This window comes from Elgaria multicarinata, chromosome 7 (genome assembly GCF_023053635.1).
Source record: "Elgaria multicarinata webbii isolate HBS135686 ecotype San Diego chromosome 7, rElgMul1.1.pri, whole genome shotgun sequence".
NCBI classification, from domain to species: Eukaryota; Metazoa; Chordata; class Lepidosauria; order Squamata; family Anguidae; genus Elgaria; species Elgaria multicarinata.
In genome coordinates, this window is record NC_086177.1 from 96,908,544 (window position 1) to 96,925,501 (window position 16,958).

General features: G+C 43.0%; 1 protein-coding gene across 1 annotated transcript in view; it reads right to left on the reverse strand.

Annotated features, from left to right (window-relative positions):
* Positions 1-16,274, reverse strand: part of SAMD12 (sterile alpha motif domain containing 12) — a 223,624-nt gene extending 207,350 nt beyond the window's left edge. Inside the window, exon 1 of the mRNA XM_063131091.1 lies at positions 16,180-16,274. Coding sequence (XP_062987161.1) covers positions 16,180-16,192 — 13 coding nt within the window. The 5' untranslated portion in view covers positions 16,193-16,274. The remainder of the gene's footprint in view (positions 1-16,179) is intronic.
* Between the last annotated feature and the right edge of the window lie 684 nt (positions 16,275-16,958).

Sequence of the window (16,958 nt, forward strand, 5' to 3'; positions counted from 1 at the left end):
AATGCAAGGGATGGATGGATTTTGTAAAATTCCTTCCTTCCGGGTTTTTTCAATTTCCTAAATTTGCACAAATTCACATTTACAGAAATTTGCATTTGAGGAAGTTTGCACTTGTGGGAATGCACAAATCCCCCTAAACTGAGCAGTTTCGTGCTTTAGCCTGCAGGAGAAATGCGCATTTTCAGCAGGTATTTTTTATTTTACTTTTCTTTAATGACTAAATTTGCACAAAATTCCAGAAAGTTTTTTTAAAAAATACGCAGGTCTGCAGATTCCGTGTGACTCAGTTAGCTGCAGAATTTGCGGGTTGGATCCATAGAAATCTGGACCCATTTGTTTCTGTTGCAGATTTTTCTGATATCCTTAGCTGTATCCTGCGTTGTAAATCCTTCCCTGAGCAGATGGTTGGACTAGATGACCTCTAAGGTCCTTTCCAACTCTATGATTCTATGCTAAGGACTGAAACTGGGGCCTTCTGAATGTGAAGCATATGCTCTGCCACCGAGCTATAGTTTCATCCTCCTGGTCCCACAATGGATCTGGTTGCATGTGTTATAGAACAATTGCAACATAAACACATTTAGAATCATTTACTATCTGGATAGGTGGTCATAGGGAGGGGGGTTGGAAAAGAAGAACTACACTAACTTGCATCCAAAACCTTTTACATGCATTGCAGTCAAGATGCTGCTCACTCAGAGTTGTAACTTCCAGAGATCCCTGGGACCAACACATGAAGAACTGTGATGAGTATGTTTCACCCTGGTTATGGATCTGACTTCCCAGAGAAGTCCATCTGTCAACATCTTTATGGTCTTTCTGGTGCCAGGTGAAGCCCTTCCAGTTCATCCAGACATTTCATATAACTGCCAAAGGAAGTGAGGCAAGTGGCTACCAGGAGGTCTGCTGTGGCACCCCGGCTGTGGAATGACCTCCTAATGAGGTTAGCCTGGAACCTACACTATATTATTTCAGACGCCAAGTGAAGACCTTTTTATTCTCTCAGTATTTTAACAGTATAAATTTAATTTTAACTTGGCTGTTTTAAATTTGTATTTCTGCACTGCTGCTTTTATCCTGGTTGTGCTTTTATATTGCATTTTATATCATGTTTTTATACTGTTTTTTTTATACTTTGAATGGATTTAATTTTTGTGAACTGCCCAGAGAGCTTCAGCTATTGGGTGGTTTAGAAATGCAATAAATCAATAAATCTATGTCTGAAAGTCTGGGCATCTCAGTTTTAAAACCAGTGTTTTAATTGTGTGTTAGTTTTTCTTGCCTTACATGCTCTATCAAAATATCACATTTGTTTTGTGAGCTGCCCAGAGAACGCGTGTTTTGGGGCAGCTATATGAACACAGTAAATGAATATATAGTGTGTGAACTCTGTCAGGGAAATTTCCCCATATCCAGTAAGGAAGGAGCGAGTCCAGACTGGTCCAGATTCAGAGGCTTTATTTAGAACTACACGTGTAGGAGAGAAGCCCACCTCCAGCAAGCTGAAGACTGAACTCTCTGCCCATCATCCACATCAGCATACTTCTATACTCATCAAAGTTGCTCTGATGAAGTCATACCTTTCCCTCCACCCTTCCGTGACTGATCACAAGTCCTATACATGTTCCATAAACGAAAAACATTCTTACATAAACAATGCCATATTTTGGCAGTCTATGACCGGTACAAAATGTTGCATTCTGTTCTTTGTTAAGCCCCCTCCCAAGGACCTTTCGGAAAGTCCCGAGTATACCCTGACCCTTGCAAAATGCCCAGTCAGGGGACTTAGGTGATAAACAATGAAGTGATGCACCTTCATTTCTGTGTTACACAGCCTGGTTCCTAAACGCAAAGCAGACGTGTTCAAGGAAAAAGCAACATGTGACCATGGTAGAAAAGGAGCCAAGAGATCAGGACAGCCTTGAACAGCCGGCCAAGAGCCTTTCTGTCTCTAAATTCAAAAGCAAGGAGGAGAGTCCCTTGCTCGACTCCGTCCATTTTCTTCTGCTGCCCCTTACGCCTGGAACGCTCTTCCAGAACATTTGAGAACTACAAGTTCAATCGCAGCTTTTAAAGCTCAGCTAAAAACTTTTCTTTTTCCTAAAGCTTTTAAAACTTGATGTTGTGCAGACTTTATACTGTTAGTTTTACCCTACCCTGTGCCTGCTTACCCTACCCTGTGCCTGTTTGCATTCTCTTCCCCTCCTTATTGTTTTACTATGATTTTATTAGATTGTAAGCCTATGCGGCAGAGTCTTGCTATTTACTGTTTTACTCTGTACAGCACCATGTACATTGATGGTGCTATATAAATAAATAAATAATAATAATAATAATAATAATAATAGAGGGGAAAGGGATCAGAGTATTTCTAGGTGCTTCAGCACTTTTTCACATCAGACAGAGGGTTTTAATGGGGCACTTTCAGATTTCCTTGTCAACTCTCACAAAAAAATTAAAAGGTACCCCCCAATGTGTGAAACAGTGTCAATGTTTTATCACAGACAGGCAACAGAAAGCAGGGAGCATCCCTTGTAAACAGAAGCAAAGGGAACATATAAAGTTGCTCCCTCCCACCATCCAAACATCTATTATTGGAATGCTCCTTGTTATCATTATCCCATTTTCAAAAGAAGGCTTGAAAGCCACCTAGAACGTGATTTTAGATTATTATTCCTTTACAGCAGATGCTAAACCCTAAGCCATGCATGTCATTCCCTGGAGGAGTTCCTGCCTGAGAGAACTTATCGAAGCATTCGTAGCAGGTCTCTGGAGGGGCACATTTGGACCTCAGAAGCCAGCCAAAAATAGAGATTCCAAACCAAACTAATTGGTCAGTCAAGCGGGGGGCAGATGGATTCACAATGGCTGCAGGTGACATTAAATTCTTCCATTTCCAAAAGCCACTAGCCAAGCAATTCACAATTTCCCCAGAGAGGCGAAGGTTATACAGTAATTTAAATCGAGCCAGGGTGTTTGTCACATCCCTAATAAAAGAAGAATTGATACAAATGATCCTTCCAGTTATATCCTAGATATCTAATTGAAAGTCTGGAAGGGTCTGGGGGACTATTAAGTGGAAAACTACTCAGGTTTTAAATCAATGCAAGCCAGATTTGGGTCCTTCTGATCCAAAGTGAAGGTGATTTATTTTATTTTTATTTTTCATTTAAGCTGATTAGTCCTATTGAAATCAATAGGCCTAAATCAACCCTAATCCAAATAATTCAATTTAAACTCGTTGTGGAACAAACTGTAAGTGTCCAATACTTTGAAGTGTTGTTTCTCCCCCACCCCCACTTTGTTGGCACTGGAAAAGAAAGATGCAGCAGAATCCATCTGGTCCCTGCTTGATAGATCAATTAATTTGGCTCGAAATCACTATTTCAAGAACGGGAAGGATGCTGTCCCTGCTTGGCCAACCCACATGAATTAAAGAGAATGGAATCTCCTTAGACAAGAGATGAGCAACTGGAAGTCCAAAGGCCACATCTGTCCTTCCCTACTTGTCAGCTCAGAGGCAAGATGGCATCCAAGGAGCAGTGATGCAGTGAGACATTTTGAAGTGCCGGCAGTCTCATGACGTTCCCCATAGCCACGCCCCCAGGGAAAGTCCCAAAATGCAGGTAGCTGTGTTGTTGTTTTTTGCAATTAGCATTAACAACTGTTCTTATCGATCCACACATGTTTATTTGTTGTTGTTGTTATTATTATTACTATATTTTATTTAGGATTTTTTTCATACTCCCAGCACACACACCACAACATTCAATAGTCCATGCATATCAATAACCATAATAAGGCAGAAAAATACAGAATATATTGTTCACATGAACTGGAAAGACTGATATGCTACAAGCAGAGTTTTATGAAGTTGAGTGTTACCAACATACATAAAAATTGATACCAATCCACAGAAAATTTTATCACGTTTCCTACTTCTTTTCGCCCATTGTAACTTATTTGTTAATTTTTCTGTTAAGGCAATCTTCCAAACCGGACTGTTCCAAGCATCCAATGAAACTCCTTTTAAATACTTCTAAAACTGAGCAATGACCAGTCTAGCTGCCGCCAACAAAAATGTACATAGGATTGCACCCTTAAGCACAATTGTGTGATTACTTACAGATTTGCACAAAATTGTTTTAAAACGTTACACTGTTTCCTTGGGAATCTTCGGATCATTAAAACAAAAACAAACAAACAAAACCCATTGCGCTAAAACACCAGTGACAGAAAGATAGCAGGATGGGAGGGGTTTAATGAATTTTTTAATTAGTGCAATAACACTTTCATTTGAATGTTACTGTGTGATTTTTTTAAAAAAAAATGTAGCTGATTTGAGTGCTAATTAAAACATTAATTAAAATGTTAATATGATGGGGCTGACTACAACGTTAACAGTGAAAGTGGGCTGAGTGGTGGTGAGTTCACCTGTCCAATATGACACTACCCACACACTTAGAACACAGCTCTAGCAAGAGATACAAGAGTAACACTAAGGATTATCCATGCTTATGCTGCTGTTCCAGTTCTTTAGGAAAAAAGCTGGACTTTCAGAAGTCTGAGAAAAAGACAGGAAAGCACAAGAGGACTGTGATTGGATTAAAACATCACATAGATGCTCCATAAAAGGTGCATGTATGAAGTACAGCAATTCCAGGCTATTATGCCCTGGGTCTGGAGGCTCGATGTCAATCAAAGGTAACTCTGAGCTCAGTGAGATACTGGTCACTCCACTACAGGGAAGACCCTCATGCATCCCTCCATGGAGCTTGGCTTCCAAGGCTGCCTCTCCCAAAATCTCTCAGGTCCCTCAGCCATGTAGGAGTTGAAGGCTATGGCAGAAGGCACTCTTTCAGTTAGCCTGGTCCCAACTCATATACAGCTTTATAGGTCATAACCAGAACTCTGAATTGTGCCTGGAAACAGATGGGTAACAAATGAAGCTGTTGTAACAAGTGAGTCACATGCTCCCTGTAACCAGCATCAGTCAATAGGCTGGCTGCAGCATGCTGAACCACCTGAATTTCACCCATCAATAACTCATAAGTTATGAGTTGAAGACGGTTCGGAAGCTGCAGCTCGTGCAAAATGCAGCGGCCAGATTGATTTCAGGAACCAGAAGTTTTGACCATATAACACCTGCTCTGGTCCGCTTGCACTGGCTGCCTGTATGTTTCCGAGCCCAATTCAAGGTGCTGGTTTTGACCTATAAAGCCTTATACGGCTTGGGGCCACAATACCTGATAGAATGCTTCTCCCAATGTAAATATACCCAGTCACTACGTTCAACATCTAAGGTCCTCCTCTGGGTGCCTACTCCGAGAGAGGCTCAGACTGTGGCAATGAGGGACAGGGCCTTTTTGGTGGTGGCCCCCAGACTATGGAACGATCTCCCTGACGAAGCTCGCCTGGCATCAACGTTGCCATCTTTTCGGCACCAGGTTAAGACTTTCCTCTTCGCCCAGGCATATGGCAGCATATCTTAATCACCCACATGTTTAGTTTTTTTAACGGTTTTTAATGCTTTATGTGTGTATGTTCTGTGTTTTAGAATTTTAAATTTTGTATACTCGTTTTTATCTCAATGTTAGAATTTCTGTAAACTGCCCAGAGAGCTCTGGCTAGGGGGGTGATATATAAGTGTAATAAATAAATAAATAAATAAATAAATAAATAAATAAGGAATAATCTTCAAACCATGGCACTCTGGTCCCAAAGACAAGCATCCTTAGGGTTAGACCCCAGAGAACAAGCCGCCTTCCACCTGCTCTGCACTTCAACATCCTTTCTCTAATACTGAAGCAACAACCTGTATCTCCTCAGGTCAAGTTATTTACATTAAGAACGTAAGAACACAAGAAGAACCATGCTGGATCAGACCAAGCATGTTTACCATTTTTACTGTTGTAAACCGCCCAGAGAGCTTTGGCTATGGGGCGGTATATAAATGTAATAAATAAATATAAATGTAATAAATAAATTCTTGTTAAATAAAAGTTATTGTTTCACACTGGCTTGGATTTTTTAAGTACCAGAGGAAAGGTACTGATTTATATGGTGGCAGTGGTAAAGTAAAAGGTGAATAAAAAGGTGCACAAAGTGCCAAGCTGGTTGCTGTGGGGCCAAAAGGGGGATCAGAGAATCACAGAACCAGTGGGAGAGTAAAAGGAGAGGCCCAGAGGTGGGAAGATTAATCCACAGAGTGGGGAGCTTTACACCGACTCCTTTCATGGTTGGGATCCTTTAAAGAAAAAGGTAAAAAGGAGTCTCAAGGTGAGCAGGTCATAACAATGACCATCACTATATCTTGTGGTGGTGAACCCTTAGTTTAATTATGTGTAGGTGAAGAAGTACTTCCTTTTATATGTCTTGACTCTCCCACCAATCAGCTTCATGGGATGACACCATTGGGTTGTAGTTTTATGGGAGAGGGAGCAAAATGTTTCCCTATCCACATTCTCCACACCATGCATAATTTTGTAAATCTCTATCTGTCTCCTTTTAGCCTCTTTTTTACCCCAAGCGAAACAATCCCAGCTGTTCTAATCTTCCCTCATAGGGGAGATACTCCAGTCCCTTGATCATTTTAGATGCCCTTTCCTGCACTTTTTCTAGCCTCTTTCTTTAGTCCAAGTAGACCCTTCATGCTTCCAGCACCCTCCTGTCCCTATTAGATACCAGCTCCTGCTCCTTCTGTATGTGTTATGGAGTAAGCAAACATGTACAAACAATAAAAAGAAAATTAAATAAAAATAGATCTTGGACAGTGAGAGCTCAAATGATAGTAAGCTACACTTAAACCAGTGTCTTGGGCTGGGCAGTGTGCATGTGTGTGGCAGGGGGAGGGGGTAATAACCCCTACAGATTAGCAAAGTGAAGATTAACAAGTGTTCTGCATTGTGTTATCTCACAGCAGGAGACAAATCTCACTCAGCAAATCTGCTTTTCCGGATTAGGAATTCAAGTTTTTGCTACAACATCGTATTTCCTAGAGATGCCTAAAAGCCAAAGCATAATAAAGCTGCCTTTCAACTTCCTAAAGGATTTATATTCCCCATCAACAGAGGGCTACCTGATGCATGAAAACTAATAACACAAGGACACTGGCAAGGCATATTCATTTATGCAGGGTCCACGGCTCCAGCTCATTTATGCATGGACAGCTCCTGTTCAGACCTGCCAGATTCAACACAGAAAGGGGAGCAGTGCACCTGGAGACAGAGAGCAGGGCAACATGCATGGCTCCAACTTTCTATCCACTTGAAGTCCTTCTTCCTCCTTCAACGACTTGGAGTCAGGTTACCTGAAGGAAAGCCTCCTCCCATTTGTACCTGCCCAGAGTCTAAAATCATCTTCAGGGGTCCTTCTCCACGAGCCCCTGCCAAAGGAGGTGAGGCAGCTGGACAGCCATCTGTCAGTAATGCTTTAAGGTGGATTCCTGCATCGAGCAGAGGGTTGAACTTGATGGCCTTATAGGCCTCTTCCAACTCTACTATTCTATGATTCTATGAATACATGACCATAACAATGTAGCACTTCAATGCTGCTATAGAATATTCAAAGCACGCCAGCTACATTATCTCATGATACTCCTTAGTTACAAAGACCCTGGAAGGTTGGTCAGTATTAATATGCCAGAAATGGAGGCCTGGGGATGTGAACAGAGCCCATTTATGCAAAAATTGCAATGGGCCTTCTCAAACTTAAAATAAAACAAAACATTTCAATCACTGCTTTTGTGGCACAGTCATCACTGCATGCTTAGTGATTAGTCTCTGCATGTTCTCTTGCAAAACATATACCGAACAGAATGAAGAAAACCAATCAAAAGCAGCCTGGCTTGTCCAGAGACACCTAGTTAGTTCATGGCAGAGGTGGAACTCAAACTGGGAGTTTGATTTATAACTCAGGCCTTAGCTAGACCAGCGTTTATCCCGGGGCGAACCCTGGGATCGTCCCTGTGCATCCAGATGACATACAGGGGATCCCGGGATCAGGCAGGGATCAACCCTCCTTGGCCCTGGGATACAGCCCCACACTTTGGCCCCACTTTTTCCACGGTCCCGGGCTGAGCCCGGAACTGCAGAAGGTGTGGCCCGTTGCCACAGCTTGAGCCGGCTCCGCACGATTACTTGCAAGGAGCCAAACACAGGGTGCAACGCTCCTCAGGCGCACTGTGCCTATTGGGGTTAGGGTGGGGGGAGTGGGGAAAGCATTTTTTTTTAAAAAAAAAAAAATACAACACCTTACCTTCCTGCTGGAGTGCTTGTGCACTGCTGGCCTTTAGGAATTAAAAAAAATGGCGGGTGTGACGCCTCTCTTCTTGAGGTCGTCACGTCTTACGCGTAAAGGAGGGCGACCTCTCGCGTTATTCACAACGCGAGGTCTCCCTCCTCTGCCCCGCAACAAAATGTAGGTCTAGCTAAGGCCTCAGTCTCTTAGCCACAACACTACACCAGCATAGATATATCTATATGAGTACAGAGTCAAAATCAACCTAATAATCAGATCAAGCTTAAAAAACAAACAAAAATACACACTAAATTTTGCCTTTGTGTATGTGTGTGTGTGTGTGTGTGTTGTTTTTGTTTTCTTAATGCAATCTGATTATTGTATTTTAACCCTGTATTCGTTTATTTTAATTTTTGCATTTCATATCAAACTGTTGATCCTTCCTTTTGTGCCTTGAACTAGTTCATTTGCTTTTTAGACTCTGAAAATTCCTTCTGAGGGAGTAACTCCTTACCTCTCACAGTTTACTCATACCATTAGATCCTGCTCTTAAAGCCACCCTGCTTCATTGTTACTACAGGAACACGCCACTCATGGCAGCATGTATGTAACTCTCTGGAAAAGAACATTTTACACAAAATTGCAGTGGGCCTTTTCAAACTTAAAATAAAATAAAGCATTCTAATCACTGCTTTTGTTGCCTAGTCTTGACTGCATGTTTAGTGATTAGTCACTGCATGTTGTCTTGCAAAACATATCCTGAGAAGAATGAAGAGCAGAACGCAGTTTTTAATTTGATCCCAGAATTGCAAGCTGAATAAGGTGCTGAAGGGAGGGGGGAAGAGAACAGGACCATTATTGTATGAATAAGCAATCAACGAAAAAGGCAGAGGATGGATCAAATTCACTGCTTTCGGCCCGAGCTTTTAGGAAATTACCCCACCCCACCCCACCCAAAACCCTGACACTGAGAAAAGGGAAATGCCTGAAGTAGGGAGGTTGTTGACTAGGCTCTTGAATGCCAAGAGAACTTCATCCAAAACAGGGCTAGAAGTGTAGCCAAAACAAGAGGGTGATATCTGTATGCCTGGGGGGAAAGCAAGATTTGCTGCAGTACAAAAAGTCTTTAGCAAAATAAAAACCCGACAGGGCGGGATGGGGGAGAAAACAAAACCCAAAACAGTCCAATGAGGACTAAGCATGCTCAGCAACCACAGAATGTAAACTTTCTGTTTTGGGGGTAAACAGAGAACTGGAGTGGGCTGGAGGAGAATGGAATGGAGTAACCTATGGCTGGAACACTGAACAGGAACACTCCATTCTGCAACAGATTTTTGCAGGTCCCACTTGTACGTATGTAACACCCAAATCTTTGCCTGGGCAAAGGGGCCAGATTTTGGCTTCCAAGTCCCTGCCCAGCACAGCTTTATACCTCTTTCCCAAACCTCCCTGTCATTTGTCCAGCACTGCAGCTAGGGCTGGACCTTGGAGCCATGGTCCAGGACTCCACTGCCCAGCCTCACCCCCAAATGACCACTCATGGAGCAGCAGGTGACAAAGGCAGCAGAAGCAAACTCCCATTTTATTCCTGCAGTCCTGATGGTGCTAGGGCTTAATTGAGTTTAAAATGCAAAAATGCACATGCTCAGAATGTAGAATCGGTTGTAAAGCATGGAATGGCAGTTGGAGGGGTGAAAGAAAAATCTTGTGCACTTCGCAACTGAATATATATATACGTGCCATCTTTAGGGAGCCCCCATCAGACAATTAAGACCTGGGTTTAAAATTACCAAGCTACACTACTGCTTTTGCCTATGTATCCAGCCCTACTCAGGCCTCCTGCAAGCTCTGTCAGTACAATGCCTTCTGAAATCCAGCCCCATTCCAGTGGTACACACATCTCCAATACCCATAAGAACGTAAGAAGAGCCATGCTGAATCTAGTCATGCCAGAGGCCTATCTAGACCCAGCATTCTGTTCACACAGTGTCCAACTAGCTGCCTGCTCATCTTCTGCCCACCTACATTCCATCAGTGGAAGCTGGTGGTTCCAATGTCAATGGGGCAGTAGATGTGCTCTATGTTTCAGTCAGAGCCAGTCAGAACTCTAAAGGAGCTATCTAAGATGCTTCCTTTAGAGTTTTGATTGGTTCTGACTGAAACTCAAAGCGGATTCACTGCCCCACTAGAATCAGAGCCACCAACCTCTACAGCATTCCACCAGTAGGCAATGGCAAACCTCTATGGAGATACCTGCTCTAAATACCCTACTGGTATTATCTTAGCCTGTCTCACAGTTTTAGCAACAATATGTTTATCCAAGTCTATCTACCCTCACAATTCCTCTTCAGCTGTTATATGTGGGGGGGGGGGATCCTCAAGGATTCCAACAAAGATCAAAAAGCTCTTTACCATTGACTCTGACCTATTTCTTTCACTTTGACTACAAGGAAACAAACAGTTAAAGGAACATTGTCGAAACTGTGCGGCCTAAAAATAGATCTACCTTGGCAGCCATCTCAATGGACTTATATTTAAAGACAGCCTGTATACTTCTTCTTAACTGCCTCCCATATCAGCCTTTTGTAAATGTAAAATAAGAAATACAAACACCTTTAAAGCACACTAAATCAAGACAATGCCGATTCTATACTCATTCTTAGAGAAAGCAACCCTGATCTTGTATTGTTGCAGAGAGTGTTGAGGTACATAAGGTACATATTATCCAACCTAGTGTTTCCCAAACTGTCAAAACCAGGGGCATGGCTGTTTTGCTCCATTAAAATTAGAGGCATACTTTATCATTTATTTATTTATTTATTTATTGCATTTCTATACTGCCCAATAGCCGAAGCTCTTTGGGCGGTTCATCTAACACAGGGACTCATGCCATAGGTAATTTGCTGGCAAATGCAGGATAAACCAGTTAATATTGCTTCCAGCATCACACCTTTTTACTCAGAACCCTTTGAGTCAAGGCGATACTCCTGGGATTCCCCCAAGAACATCAGCCACAGTGCAAGCAACCTTGGGGAATCCTTTCTTCCTTCCTCATTCCGAATGACATCATTTCCCATATATCGGCAGAGAAAGGGGAGATTAATGTTGGATGTCCAGAAGCCAACTACGACACTTGCGTGCTCACAGGGGCCAAGTTCCCCTTGCCCTCTAGCGAGAAACACAGCCACCCAGCAGCCTCCGACAAGATCTCATTTGCGCTGCAATTCAGATGAGAAGAGAAACAGCAGGCTTTCTCCCTGCTTTGTTTTCTGATCCAGGACTTTGCATTAGTGAACAAAGACTTTGTCTTTCTGTTCATCCCTCTATGCTTGCTGGAGGAAATGGTAGCAAGGATAGAAACTTGGTGAATAATACTTGCGGACTCCAGTGCATGGGCTTCCTGACTCCAAATAGTATTGTGATGAGATGCAGTACCTCAGGTCCAGGGGCCAAATCTGGCCCGCCTGCTAGCAGTCCCAATCCACCTCTTTCACGTTTCCATCAGAAGAGCCAAGCTGGATCAGACCAAGGGTCTATCTAGTCCAGCATTCTGTTCACTGTTCTGTTCCCCAAAGACCATGCTCCTTCTCCCAGCCTGTTTCCTGCCTCTCCTAAGGCTTCATTACTGGCAGGAAGAGCTTTAAGCTTAAATGTGCTGGCATTTTAGATATTTTGTCTTCATTCCACTCACTACTGGAATGCCCCCACCACCAGCTTCTCTGAAATGGAATTTGGCCCTGCGGCTGAAAGAGGTTCAATGTCCCTGGTATAGTTCTAATGTAGTGGCTTTGCTCTTTCAAGGTCTATTTCCAACCCTCCTTGCAGCACGCAGTTTGGGAATGACTGTATATTTCACGTTTCCCTGCAAACCTTCTGCCCCTCTCCCCCATTGCAAGCCCCTGCTTGAAGGCCAAGGGGTGTCTGTTTTGTTTTTATTTCTTCATGCCTTAAATATTTCCTGTTGCCCTTTGGGACAGAAGGGTATTATCAGTTTGATTCAAGCAACCAGGATATACAAAACCAATTGCATGTTCTGGATTAAACTCTTCCATAAGCAGAAGGAATGGGGAAATAGCCAATTCTTAACCAGAATAAGAGAGAACAGAAAACTTTTAAGGGCAAATATTCTTACATCATGATTGCAAACAAGCAGCCTTGGCAACAAAGGCAAGTTCACGCATGCATGTTTACTACCTGAATTGGAGGATAAGGCTACTAGTCCTGATGGCAATATGCTACCTCAAGTTTCAGAGGCAGTATACCTATGTATATCAGTTGCTGGGGAACATGAACGGAAGGATGAACATAAGAAGTGCTATGCTGGATCAGACCAAGGGTCCATCTAGTCCAGGAATCTGTTCACACAGTGGACAACCAGCCGTTGGCCAGGGACCAGCAAAGCAGGACATGGTGCAACAGCACTCTCCCTCCCACCCATGTTCCCCAGCAACTCGTGCACACAGGCTTCCTGCCTCGAATACTGCAGATAGCACACAACCATCAGGGCTAGTAGCCCTTGATAGCCTTCGCCTCCAGGAATTTATCCAACCCCACTTTTAAAGCCATCACTACATATTGTGGTAGTGAGTTCCATAATTTAGCTATGTGCTGTGTGAAGAAGTACTTCCTTTTATTTGTCCTGGATCTCCCACCAATCAGCTTCATGGGATTTTGTGAACCGAATGCTGGACTAGATGGACCCTTGGACTAATCCAGCATGGGCTTTCTTGCGTTCTTCCTATGAACTGATTGTAACATCAACTGGTTACTTGTTTGAATCAATCACCACATACAGCACTTTCATATTTCCACTTTTCTATGGAATTAGTTCACACTTTCAGCTGCAAAGCATCACATTTGTGAACTGGAAACGATGGTTGCCATCTTCAGAACTAGCCAGGATACTAAAGCAACTTTAAATCATGGTTTAATATCCCTGTTCTGAAGCTGGTAACCAGTCCTCCAATTCAGATTAAATAGGAAACTAGGGCTAATGAAAGACTTTCTGGTTTTCAGCTTATACGAAAGGCTCGTTCATATCTTCAGTAATTAAGCCAAGATACTGATTATCTGACTGTGGCCACTAAGTAATAAGGCTGCAATATGATACAGGAATAAGTCTCATAGAACTCAGTGGGATGCACTTCTGAGTAGACATGCATGAAATTGTTTTATAAGTCACCACATGAAGTACATGTATGTGTATTGACCTGAAGTTTCATAGATTCAGGTGGATGACATGGTCATGTACAACTCCTTTTTTGCCGAGTCTTTGAGTTTGTATATTTATTCTTCCCACCCACCCATCCCTGCTGCTTTGAGTTATGTTTTAGTTCACTTTGGTTTTTAGATATTTCATTTTATTTTTTGCAGTTTTAACTTGAGATTGTGAAGCGCCTGTGTGGCATGCAAAAGTGTGATAAAAATTATTTTAAATGTACAGTACAATCCATATGAAGTTCTAGATCAGCCTTCCTCAACTTGGTATCCTCCAAATATGCTAGACTACAAGTTCCAGCCTGCTATGCTGGGTGAGGGATTCTGGAAGCTGTAGTTCAACACATCTGGGGAGCACCTGGTTGAGGAAGGCTGTTCTAGATATTTATTTCCCCCTAGGAATGAATTTAGGACACTAACAGCAGAATTCTGTACATGTCTATTGAGAAGCAAAATCAATGGGGTTTACCTCCAAGTAAGTGGGTATAAGAATTCAGTTTAAGAGTAGCCCTCTTGAGGCATTTGCCTGAACACACAAGGGCTACCAATGAGTATGGAATGGGGCCATACCCACAATGTCCCCGCATGTGTTGGCTCCTTTTCAGACCTCTATGCATTCAGTGCTTGTATATTATAGGAACCTTAGGGCAGTATCCAACAGGGCCCTTGCACACATGACCACCACTGCCAGTTCCAATCCATGTGCAGAAAGCAGCTCTGATTGCAGTTCACACACAAGCCCTACCTCTTGCAGCCGCAATGTAGCGCTTCCAAGGGCAAGCCCTGAAAATGAGCAGAAATGTGACCCTATTGCACAAAGCCCCTATTGGATCCTGTCCCCATGGCTTTAAATAAATAAAACAGTATTTTAAAAATTAAAGTTTTGAGAGATTGCCTCCTTCATTTTTATTTTCCTTCAAGAGAACTACATGCAAAAAACTAACACTAGAAAGCTAGTTCTATGGCATTTCATTTAATATTTAAGGATGTTAGTGGCAGGGGAGACAGGCAGTGAATGGGGGAGACTGATGGAGTTAAATTTCAGAAAGAGATATGAAAAGTATTTCAGTAACAAATTATGTCAAGAGCAGAAAGGGAAATGCTAAAGTATGTTATTAGAATCACAATACTAAAATAATATTAACGATTATGATTTGTTTTGCTCTGATCTAGAGTCTCAGGCACAGCAACATAATGTGTGTTGGATTTAATACAGCATCACATCCTGAAGAGATAATTGCCATGAGGGAAAGTATGGGGGGAGCTTTAGTAATTTTATCAGGTGAACTTCCACTCCAAGATCTGAAAGTTTGAAAACTACTGGGTTAAAAATATCCAGTTCATTTTTTTTCTTCCCTATATCATTACTGGAAAGGGAAAGGTTGTTGCTCTAACCCAGTGGTTTTCAAATCCTCTACCCTGAGAAGATCCTTTCTATGTTGACCTGTCTGCTAAGGAATCACCATGCTGCAAAGGATTCTGGGGCATATACTAGGCGACATATACTAGGCCTAGGCTGATGGAGCACACAGGCCTTTTGAGCCACATAAGCACCTTACAAGAACTGAATTTGTAACCTAGAATACACACAACTCTCATTGCTAAAATACATTTCTGAGGAGTTATCAGTAATGACAGGCAGGTTGTCTTTTAGAACGCCCGTCCACCATTACTGAACTTCTCACAAAAGAACCCCCAATAAGTTTTTGACCTCAGGAGTCATCATGAATAGTTTGAGAACTCAGTGCTCTGCTTCATGCCTTTCAAACTCTCTTCAACTAGCAACTAGCAGGCACTGGACACTACTTTTGTGTTTAACATTTCAAATACATGTGGCATGGGCCTCAAGAAGAGCGCACCTCACATGGTGGAAATCAGGCCTCCTCAGAGCTTACACTGCTAAAACTGAAGGAGACATTGAACATTAGCAACAGCACTATTTAACAACTCCACATGTCCTAACGTTAGCCTTTTTTTAAAAAAAAAAATAAGCATATTAGCATTAAAAAACCCCAAACAGGTTTATGAGCTCAGGCAAAGCCCTAGTTGTTAAGTTGGATGATGAAAAGATGCTGAAAAGCGATGCAGACATTAAAAAAACCAAAAGCAACCATTAAGGACAGGGCTGAAATCACTTAACTAGGAGGGGTCGACCAATAAAGAGAAATAGGGCTTCATAGGATGTACATTTGAAAATAGCATGCAGAAACATGGATGGGGCTTCTGGTTAACAAAACAGCAGCTTTGCTTTCAAAAGGAGGGAGGGTTGAAACTCAGCTTGCAGAGAGGGAGAGGGTCAACCCGCTGGGAAATCGCAAGAGATCTCTCGCCTGGATCAGGTGGAATGGTTCAACGGATATGGCAGCCTTCTTGACATGCAGTGCTGGGAGAGAGAGGGCCGCGACCCCTTTCTTGCAGACCCTAGTAACCCATTTCCTTCCGCATGTAAGTGTCCATTCATGCCGATATGCCTGCGTGCCAAGCCTACCGGGAGCCCTGCTCGTTTTGCACAGGCGAGGAAGGCTGCCGGTTTCCTTATTCCTTTCCCCAGTCTCCACCACCCCCATCTGACGGATGCTTTCCCCCTTTCTAGCCAGCCAAGCTTCTCCTCCGTGCTTGCCCCCCTCAGGTGAGTGCAAAGGGAAGAGCAGCGGAGGTGGGTGCAGGAGCAGGGAGCACCTCAGGCTTTGCAAAAGGAAAAGGCAGGAGAACAGCAGCCCTTACCTTCCACAGCCATTCTCTCAGAGCTCGCTTAGTGCATGCATAATTCGCCTGCCAAGAGATGCTACTTCTACTTCTCCTCCTCCTCCTTCCTCCCCTCTTCCCCACCCCTTCTTTTTTTCTTTCTTTCCTTCCTTCCTTCTCTTTCTCCCTCCACTGTTTTCCCTTTTGCTCATCTGCAACCAAGAAGATCAACCTGCAGCAAGAAAGGGTTAGCCCCGTTCCCGCTGCAGGCTGGGAAATGTAGTCTTAGCTCATAGGGCAAGCTAACCAACACAATGCCCCGTCTGTTGGTTCCTGGGCTACCTCGCTCTGCAACACACACCCAGCGCTTCCGCACGAGGAACAGTTTCCCCAGGGACAGGAAGAGTGAGCAGCTGCTTGCCATGCCTCCGGCACGCTAAACCCCTAAGGAAAAAAGAGAACTACAAATCCCAGCAGGCAATGCTGCAAGGTTTAGCAGCGACCTGGAGTGGGGCTATTTGATTGAGGGCTTCTTTGTCAAATTAGAGGAGACGACAGGTAGAGGCAACGGGTGCAGGGCAGAGGAAAAAGCCACAGCTGACTGGAACTGGAAATCTTGACAAGTTAAAGGACCATCAGCTTCCAAAGCGACTTCACTGAAATTGCTAACATGCAAAATAATTGGAATAAATCTGAGAGCAAAATTAATGTTACCAAATATTATTTGGGAGAGAGGATTATTATTTATTAAATATTAAACATATATAATGGGTTCTTCTTCTCTCTCTCTCTCTAGTCTTCCACTATATGGTCTGAAT